General features: G+C 36.0%; 1 protein-coding gene across 4 annotated transcripts in view; it reads left to right on the plus strand.

Annotated features, from left to right (window-relative positions):
* LOC126484025 (F-box/WD repeat-containing protein 9-like) overlaps positions 1–9,017 on the plus strand; it is a 93,805-nt gene extending 84,788 nt beyond the window's left edge. For all 4 annotated transcript variants that reach the window (XM_050107352.1, XM_050107354.1, XM_050107356.1 and 1 more), the window contains exon 9: positions 6,955–9,017. In XM_050107352.1, coding sequence (XP_049963309.1) covers positions 6,955–7,032 — 78 coding nt within the window. In that variant the 3' untranslated portion in view covers positions 7,033–9,017. The remainder of the gene's footprint in view (positions 1–6,954) is intronic.
* Positions 9,018–10,741: the final 1,724 nt, after the last annotated feature.

The raw sequence follows: 10,741 nt of genomic DNA on the forward strand, positions 1-10,741 counted from the left end.
GTGGACAGCATCTCACCACAAGTCTGTGGTATTTTTCCATCAAGACATTTTATTTTATTGGAAACTGAAAACTAAACAAGAATTTTCTACCAGTGAAGTGACTTGTAAATAAACTGAAATTTAAACAAATCAAAACAACCTTTCATGAAGAATTTAGAAAGATCATCAGTGCTCTTTGTTAAGCTTTTTCAATTTGAAGAGAAAAAGATATGATCACTGACAATCCTCCTCTTTTCTGTAGACCTTGTAGCAATAGCTATGGGTCAAGCAATTGCAGAGTAGATTATTCAAATTATGAATGATAATTTTGTAGTGAATGATGATGATTTGATATTATACACCAAACCTGACGGACAAAATCTTCATGAAGAGGTACATGGATTTTCTCTCTCTCTCTCTCTCTCTCTCTCTCTCTCTCTCTCTCTCTCTCTCTCCCCCTGTCTCTAAGTCAGGAAAACTAACAAAAGAGCATTAGCAAAAATCTTGAAAACAACTTCAAAGTCATGCCTTGCTAACAGTAATTTTCTTCCGTTGATGCATTCGTGGGGTGGCCAAGAAGATTTTACATTGTATGATGAGACATCAATGAGGAAGGTGAAGTAACATGTACTACGAGGATCATTCCACCTAAAAGTGCTTGTTTTATTCAACACTCTGTCACACATCAGAAATATAACTAAGACTACAAAGTGCTTTTAAAGTGCTACCACAACGGCAATCATCATTATCAAGAGAAACTGCAATTAAAATTTGTTCAATCATGTGGCATCAATTTAGTATTCCTGTTTTCGTCCGTGGGATTCAGTGTGCTTGGTATGCAACATAACTGATGGACAAAACACCTTCAATTTAAAAATTTGAAATAAGTGTGCTTTCCACTGAAGCATATTTTGGAAAAATGTTCTTGCTCAAAAAATGGTTGCATAAGATGCATATCGTGTGAGCAATATATATGTTTTAAATGTTTCTTTGATAATTATCACTCTAAAAAATGTAATATATCTTCAAATAATAAAGAAAAAACAATTAATTAATTGCTAGAATTTTTGGACTCATTCAAAACTTCACCCAATTTTGTAAATTTACTGCTTAAATATTTTAATTAATTTTGAAAATATGAATTGAACTGTTTAAATGTATTTAAATTTTATAATTAATAGTGTAACATTGTTGTGGTGGGGGAAATGGTAGCAGAGGGAATTAAACCTGAGTCAGTTAGTTGGTAGCCAGTGCATTTGACCACTGCTCCATACCAATGACTTTCCAATTATAGAAAGTAATCCCTCTACTCGAAAATCTTTAGAGAGCATTGTACCTTTTTCTAAGGCCCCCTCAGGCCAGATATTGTAGAAACTTGAAGGTGGCATCTACCTGTTTGTACTAACTCACTTTGAGTCAAAACAGTGAGTTTCATTTTGCACCAGTCCAGTGACAGTTGAAACCACAGGCTTACAAAAATAAGTTGAAACCACAGGCTTACAAAAATAGTATTCCTTGCACTTCTCATGGATATGACCAAAATCATACCACGTCATTAAAACAAACTCTCTGTGACATTCTCACTGAAAACAGAATTCCCTGAATACCATTTCCACCATCAGGATTTGCCACAACCTGTTTTGCAGTTAACATCCAAGCAGTGTGGTATCATATAGGCTACTTCTACTAAAAATAATGCTTCGAACTACAATTTAAGAAAAGATCATATATCCTGCATGTAAAATGCAATAATAAAACCCTGAGTCTCAATTTAATCTTCCCAAATAATCATTACACATTGAGTTCAGTTAGAAAGGTTGTATTGCAAAATTTTTCATGGCCTTAAAAATTTCTTTGTAAAACAGATTTTTTTGAACATATAAGAATGTACATTCAACTTCATTAAGTATCATATTTCAATATTATTAGCCCTACCTAAATTACACTGATACATCTCTTCTTTCCTCTTACTAGAAAATAAAGAAAAATAAAACAAAATAAGGCGTAGTATAAATCCTTGGATAGCACAGCAGATGTTGAATGCAATTGACAGAAGGAGAAAATATAATTTTGCAGCAAATGATGCAGGCATAATGGATATGGATATCAATGTGTAAAAAATATGATAGAAGGTGAAAAATGTGTAAAAAGGAATGCTTAGAAGATAAATGCAAGGTTGTAGAAGTGTGCATGTCTAGGGGAAAGATTGATATCACATATAGAAAAATTGGAGGAAGAGGAGCAACTACATGAATATCAAGAGGTCATATAGCAAGCCAGTACTAAGAAAAGAAGAGAAAACTGAAAGGTGGAAGGGATATGCAGAAGAACTAAACAGGGAAAATGAACTTCAAGACAGTATTATTGAAAAAGAGACAAAGTTTCTGAAGATGAGTGTGTAGATATAATACTGAGATCAAAACACGATAGAACTGAAGACCCAAGTCAAAAAAGACTTCCAAATAAGAGATCTTTTGGAGAGCCAACCATAAGAAAATTATACCACCTGGTTGTCAATATATATGAGACTGGCAAAATACCATCAGACTTAAGGGGAGCCAGAGGTGCCTATGCTGCCCATGTTAAAATCACTAAGTTTGATGAACATTTATGAATAAACTACCAAATAGAAAAATTTGAATTTTTTTTTTTTTTTACATATAGAGTGGTTTAGTATTGCAGTTATGACAGAGGGATTTTGGAGTATCTTTTCTAGTTTCCTTCCAATTATTTTTTTTATTAATGACCCAAATTTTTTTACAAATAATTGCTTTATAATTAAACTGAAATGAAACTACTGAACACATTGCCAAATGGCTGTGTTACAATGTAAGTTTGACCACTAGGAGTACTGTATAAAAATTTCATCTCTCTAGCTTGAGTGGATTTTGAGAAAATGTTCCTTATATTCGAAAAATTCTAATTTACAGGAAATGGCTATCAAAGTTTCTCAATACATTCCTGCACTATAGGATGGATTATCAGGGTCTTCTTCTTCATCCTCCAAAAGCTTTCTCCTCTGTCTTCTTTTCTGGCCCGTTGTTCCATCATACTTCATATGCCTTTCTCTTCTTTTTGCTCCTCATATCCTTTCTCTGTCAATATTTCTTAGTGCTTGTACAGTGTTCACCCCAGCTGTAGATCCTAATGCCTTCAGAACTTCACACTGTTCCCTTGGTTGTAGGTTGCTATTGCATCATAAATGCCAAAGTGCAGTGTTTTTATGCTTACAAACACCCTTTTAGGAATCACTTTCCAAATCAAATTGTTTATGCTCTCATTAGGATTCTGCGTCTTTCCGTGTAGACATTTGTGTAACAATTCTGGCTGTGCTAAGTCATGAAAAATACCACCACTGTCACTAACATATTCACGAAATCTGTCGCTTCCACCAGTCAGCTTCTTGCTAGAAGATGTCACAGGGCTATGGCCAGCCATGTGTTGCTTAGCAGAAGAACGCACTGTTTCAGTAATTGTAGTATCGCAACTTGGTATTAGTGTTAATTTTCTTTTACCTACGTTCTTCCTCTTCTTATATACACGGTTACTAAAACGTGGCATCGTAACCAGAACAACGCTTTACACAAGAAGTATAATACTACCAACAACAGGCGCAACACTGAACTAATTCGAAACGGTAAACAGCAAAGAGACGATGTTACGCGCTCTTAGCGCTTCATTTGTCACAGAAAACAATGTAGCCAACCCTTGCACACTCGCTGTATGCATAACATAAGGCGCTGTATGCGTAACAGGCCGAGAAAATGCCAAGCAGTTCGCCAGTAAGTCACGAGAGGGTGTTAGATGCATTCAGCGCCCGCCCATTTCCTCTGCAGGCGTGGGGGAAAATGGTAATAACTCCACTTCCAGGGCGAGTAGAACAATAATTCAAAGTTTACATTAAAGAGGAATGTTCCAATTAATTTTCGGTAGCAAAAAAAAAAAAAAAAAAAGTAATTTTTTTGATTTGACCACCTCCAGCTCCCCTTAAAGAAGAATTTAATAATTGTAATTATAAAGAAGACAGGCACTGTCAGATGTGGATGCTAATGGATGATCAGTTTGATAAATCATGGTTGCAAAATACTGACATGAATTATTTAGAGAAGAATGGAAAGACTGGTAGAAGCTGACCTCGGGGAATATCAGTTTGGGTTCCAGAGAAATGTAGGAGCTTGCAGGACAATATTTGTCCTAACTACAGTACTCTGTTTGGAATTCTGAAGTTACCAGGGGTAAAATATGGGGAGCTTATGGTTATCCACAACTTATACAATAAGCATACTGTAGTTATATGAATTGAAGGACATGAAAAAAGATAGCAGTTGAGAATAGAATGAGACAGGGTTGTAGTCTGTCCCAAGTGTTATTCAATCTGTATATTACGCAAGCTGTAAAGGAAACCAAGGAAAAATTTGGAAAAGGAATTAAAGTTCAGGAAAATGATTAAAAGCTTTGACATCTGATGATGACTTTAGTCTGTCAGAGAAGGTAAAGGACTAGGAAGAGGAACATGAACAATAGCAAACCAAAGGTAATGGAATTTAATTAAATTAAATCGGAAGATGCTGAAGGAGTTTGATTAGGAAGTGAAATACTTAAAGTAGGAGATGAGTTTTGTTATTTGGGTAGCTAAATTACTGATGACAGGCAAGGAGGTGGAGAGGATAAATATGTACACTATCAACACCGAGAAACGCATTTCTGAAAAAGAGAAATTTCTTAAAGTCAGATGTAAATTTAATTGCTAGGAAGTCTTCTTGCAGCAGTTGTCTGTATTGTAGACTTATGTGGTAGCAAAATGTGGATGATAAACAATTCAGTCAAGAATAGATTAGATGCTTTGGAAATGTGGTGGTACAAAAGAATGTTGAAATAAGACAGATAGACTGAATAACTAATGAGGAAGAACTGAATAAAATTGGAGGAAAACCAAATTTACGACACATCTTGACTAATAGGAAGAATTAATTGATTGGACACAACCTGTGCCATCAAGGAATAATCAGTTTGGTAATGGAGGGAAATCTGAAGGGTCAGACTTGTTGAGAAAGGTCAGGCTTGACTGCAGTTAAAATGTTCAAATGTATGTAGGTTGGAGCAGATGATGCAGAGATAAGGAAGCTTGCACAGGGTAAATTAGGATGGAAAGCTGCATCAAACCAGTCTTTAGACTGAAAGTTAAGACATTTTCCTAGTTCTTTTTCTTAATATTCTTCTTAGAGATCTACAAATAAAGTTGTATTTTTTAAGCTTACTATCAATAACCACTTCAGAATCTATACAATCTATCGGCCTAATAACTTTAATTGGTTAATATAATATTCATAATATTGTTGTTATTCCATCCTAGACTTTCCATTGTTTGAATTGTTAGTTTACTTGAGTACCTTGCATCATATTGACAAGGAACCTGTTAAGGTCATTACTTAAGTATTAGGATTGTGAGTTTTGGATTACATTTGTAGACTCTTGTGCAGTGCATAAGGTCCTACTAAAAGTTGGCAATCAATCAGCATAAAGATGGAAACAAAATTCCTTGCTACAGTTTCTCTATTAAAAGTTAAAAGTTAGAGTTTAGTCTTCCATTCAAACATTTATGAAGATTACACTGATTAGATCATGGTTTACAAGTTTTTGGGTTTGCAGCTGAGTTGTCATTTTCTCTGTACTTGCAACAACTTCCCTAGTTATCTTTGTCATGTGTGAAGTGCAAATTTTGTTGCTCGCTTTTTAACTCCAACCTATCTGTGAGTGGTACATGCTGTGCACTGCTGTGGAGATTGTTTCCCTCACTGTTAAAGCCAGCTGTGTGTGTTAAAGCCAACCATATGTGAAATTGCGATGAAATATCTAGAGGGACAGCAACCTTTCCTTGAGGTTTTGGTTAAGAGAAGAGCATGTTGGTCCCTGTCTACAGGAATTCCACCCAAATCAACCTTTTGTTAGTCACAAGCCATAATTAACCCATCACAGAGAAGTTTCTTGCTTAGAATACTGATCCACAGAGCACGTACACTATCAGATGAAGCAAGCCTTGCCGAAGTACTTGGTCACCAGAGAGAAGTGTTGAAAAGGAATGGGTATTCAGGACAACACATTGAGCATGCCCTACAATACAAATTGACATTGTTTGCAGCTCAATCTGCTGTCTCCAAAACCAGCCTCAAGTATGTGCATAAAATGAAATAGAAAGATGCCACCATTGTGGTGCAGGTGACTAATATCTGGGACAGTGTATTTAAGAAGGCAATTGAGATTAAAGTGGTGGATAATTAATTAACAATGGCAGAGGCTGTAGCTTAAGGAGAGCATTGGATCTGGCATTCCGTTTACTTAAATCGTGGAGACATCTCAGTGCTCTACCTTTGCCCAAAGACAAATGCCTATTAAAAGTGCTTTTAGTGAAGAGTGTCCTACAGCATTTTCTGCATTTAAACATTTTTTTGCTTTCTGGCACAGCCTCTCCATTGTATTTGAATTATAGTTGATTGTTTTATTGGTTAACACCACCGAAAACAATTGGTAGGATGGCGTGCATTCATGCATCTTTCACAGTTTGGTTAGAGTCCGAAGAGCACGCAACAAAATTTGCACTCAGTACCTGACATAGACAACTAGAGAAGCTGTCAAAATATGTAAAGAGAAAATGAGAACTCTGCCACAAACCCAAAAACTTGTAAAATCATCAATTTCTCCAAGGAAGCCTGAATGAATCAGATTGCTTACATCATGTTCAGAAGCAAAGTAGTTAAATATTCTTTTGTCATTTCACATCACAAAATTTACATTATGAATATGTATAATTTTAAGGTATTTGTACATTAAACTAGTGTTTATTTTATGTCAATTTAAAACTGGCCTCTTGAAAAAGCAAGTGATTGCATAAAATAATTTTATGTACGCTTCACTTTCAGCAGTACATTGATGTATTTTCCATTCTTCTATGTGTAATACAATGAATCTTTGTTTCAGTTTGACTATTTAAATGGCGTTTTAGTTACTGGAAGCACCAACTGCAAGGTGGAGATATATACTCCACGGAAACGCTGACATAGGGGGCAGCTCTGGCGGGAGGCATTCCTGCACTTGGGTGGATCTGGTGATGATACACCTTCAAGGCTCTCACATTTCGTGACCCGGTGCTTCTCTTGTTGAGGACTAATAAATGTGCTTTGTCTGTTTATGGCCAACGTTGCTGTAGATCCACTTACTAGTATTCGCCTTTGGTTTGCCTTATTTACCTCGTACGTAACTGTAGAATTGTTAACATGTTTATGCTTTCACAGTAATTTTGCCTTAAAATAATACTTTTTTAAAATTATTTATTCAGAGAAGTGTAATTCGTTGTTTATAATTCAGTGTCGCTGTGAAATGTGTCTTTTATAAAAGAAAGAGTGCTTCCTAAACAGGAAAAACTGAAGAATGTTTATAGTACTAACAATCAAATGATTGTAAAACAATTAACAGAACTATTTAAAAATATTACATTATGTTGTCTGTCTGTCTCTCTCTGTGTGTGTGTGTGTGTGTGTGTGTGTGTGTGAGAGAGAGAGAGAGAGAGAGAGAGAGAGAGAGAGAGAGAGAGAGAGAGAGATTTTCTATAAAAATTCTTTCCTATTAGTATACATATCTGTTTTTATATTTATTTATGGAATGGTGATCTCTCAGTTGAAAGCATTAGTTGTTTTAATCATTGGGGACCATAATTTGTTCCTCTTTCATAAAGTTACATTTTAAAAGTTCAATTGAACAAAATGTGTGCCTCTTAGAGCAGATGTGCGTTTTGAAATTACTCAGAGTGCAGTACACCCAATGTGTCTTTGTTTTATATTTTGTGTTCCTTCTGTATAGAGGAAAGTAATTCACTTTGAATAAAGTTATAAACGTGGATGAAAATGAAAAGTGGCTGACAGTCTACCACACATCAGCATGGATAGTTGCCATGTTACAGAGTCTCTGTTACCAAAGTGCACAATGTGACTGTAGCAGCAACAGTTGTGTAACTCTATAATGAGTATAGCCACACATTCCCAGTTAACATTAGATACTGATATCAGGTTGCAGGATTATAATGATGTTATCACTTTCCTGCCCCAAACAACCATACAATGAATGTGAATTAGAACAGTTAACATTACTGATTCTAAGTGACTGCTCTAACAGCCATCAGAGGTAGCAGAGTGAATTAAAATCATTAGCAGAACAGAAAATGTGACCTGGCTCATTTCCTTATTATGTGTCGCCTTAGTAACTCTACTGTAAACATGTAGCTGCCAAACACTTGGCTATACTGAACAGTTATAACTAGTCTTCTGGTTTTTATTTGCCAAGAGTGCACAGATAAACTGGTATGCTTTCTTCACAACCACAGCAAGATGGCACAATGCTGCCCTCATTGCCAGATGCACACACAACTTGATTGGGCTATCCCTAAGTTTTAACATACATTGCATTTTTTACAAGAAGTAACTGTTATACGCCGTGTGTTTGGTAATTTGGAGACATTTCTCCCTTCCTTCATTTTGTATTTAACAGCTGTACTTGTCTAAAGGCCAAGGCACAATATTTTATGAAAGATGCAATAATCTATAGTGAGTGTTTATTTTGTTATATTTTGTGCCTGAGAAGAGGGAAATGTTTTATAAAAGTAATACATTGTTTGTAAGAGGGGAAAATTGTTGGAATGTATTTCCACTTTACTGATGACTTGCAGGTGCAAATAATTGATTTATCTGTGGTTGGAAGACCAATTGTTGGTTTGTGTTGAAGGGAAAAGTCAATTAAGAAAACTTGAAATTAATAGGAAATTTAAAATTACTTTCAGGGGTTGGAAGATCTATTATTAGCACTATTAAAAGCACTTAAAGTAGCAAATAATTATGCTTGTTTTCAGAACTTCCAAGTGCTTTCTTCATGGAGGAAAGAGGGATTGATTGGACAAGGGTGAAGCATAATCCATGTTTTTGTAACTTGTATGTTTCTTTGTTCCTCTGAGAGAGAAAAGGAAAGATTGAAGGAGGTTGCAAAGAAAGGGGAAAGGGGGAAAAGAGAGGGTGAGGATGGGGGGGGGGGGGGGGGGGGACAGGTAACTCAAACTCCAGGGAGAGAGGGACTCATCTGTTGTGAGGATGAGGAAGCAAAGATGAAGCCTGATTTCCAGACACATTCACTGTACAGCTTTTTAAATGGGGATGATCACCACCAAACTCGCCAAATGCATTATTGGGCGTAAGAAAACTATCTGTCTTGAGTCACCCAGTATTTAGCTGATCAGCTTGCCCTACAGGATGATTCAACAACCCTGAATGCCTTTTGTACCACAGGAACATATGATTCCTCCACCATCCTAGACTCAGCCACTTGTAACAAGATTCTTTTCCCCCTCTTCCTATTGAGTAGCTGAGAAGTTTATTTTCATTTTTTCTCATCCCACTCCCTCCTCCTACTGTCCCCCTTTTCTTTCCCATTTCTTCTATCGCATAATTACATTATCATTTATAGTCTGTCTGTAAACTGAACAGCAAACAGTGCTTGTTGTGGGGGAAATGGCCGTCCTGGAAGATTGTAACAACTGCCGTACAGGATAACTAAGAATCAATTTCTTATGTCACAATGCAGTACAACATGCTGTGATTTATGTATATTCTTTTCTTGTATTAGTTACTAAATTCAGTATAGTGTTAATGCCTTTGGTGGAAAATATACGCTCGCAGGGCGTGTGTGCACACTGCATCACCACCAGTTCAAAAGCAGACTGTGGAAGATCGGTATAACCTTATGAAACATCCTGTAGGTGCTTTATTTTATGTAACTGGGTAGAGAGAGTGGAGACCTCTCTGCTGGCTCTACAGTTTGCAGACAGAATATACCACCACTTAATTTTCTCAGCATCTTTGAATCCATCTTTACTGTGCACTCTGTCCCTTCTGTCATTTCCAAATTGAAGAAATCTCAGTGCTTACATTTATCTGACCTTCCATTGTGTCTCTCCTTGGCCTCTCATCCTGGGATCTGAGTGACATCCCTGCCCTTTCCTACTTTCCCATACCACAAATATCTCATTCCTCCACGGAGTAGTTAGAAAAACTGAGATTACTGTTAAGTATTTTTATCGGTAGTTCTAGTTGCTTCACCTCCTGAAGTTAAATAAAGGCCAGCTTTTCTACCTCCTTGTGATTTTATAGTTTCTTCCAGTGAATTTTCCTTTTGATACAATCAGGTGAAGTCTATGAAAGACAGTTCGACATCATAATTTGAACTGCAGTGGGAGTAGAAGCTTAAATATGACAACAATTGTAGAAGCAATTAATTGCCAGGGCAATGCAATCTGTATTAATTGCACATTTGCATCTGCTTCAGACATTATATGATTTCATAATTTAAATTTATACAGTATCATACATTTCATCTCAGCTTTTTTCCTTTTCCTTGCTTTCTTTTTCTTTAATATAATGGTACTGATCTGCATGAAATTACTTACAATCAGAATCTTTTGATTATAATGGATAACTTGATACATTGTTGAGCAGTTACAAATATTGATACTTACAGCTATAGCATTGCATGCTATAAATGACTTTTCACTGGTGTGAGAAATGGTTATCAGAAAATAATATTTTAAAACATATACCATTGCATACCAGAAGAAAATTTTGGAAATAAAATTTAAAAACTAAGGCTTATAATGTAACGACAACTATACTTCACCATTGGCAGTGTTCACAAAGCCTTTATAATGTTTCAGTTTCTTTTTCTTCTT

This window comes from Schistocerca serialis, chromosome 6 (genome assembly GCF_023864345.2).
Source record: "Schistocerca serialis cubense isolate TAMUIC-IGC-003099 chromosome 6, iqSchSeri2.2, whole genome shotgun sequence".
NCBI classification, from domain to species: Eukaryota; Metazoa; Arthropoda; class Insecta; order Orthoptera; family Acrididae; genus Schistocerca; species Schistocerca serialis.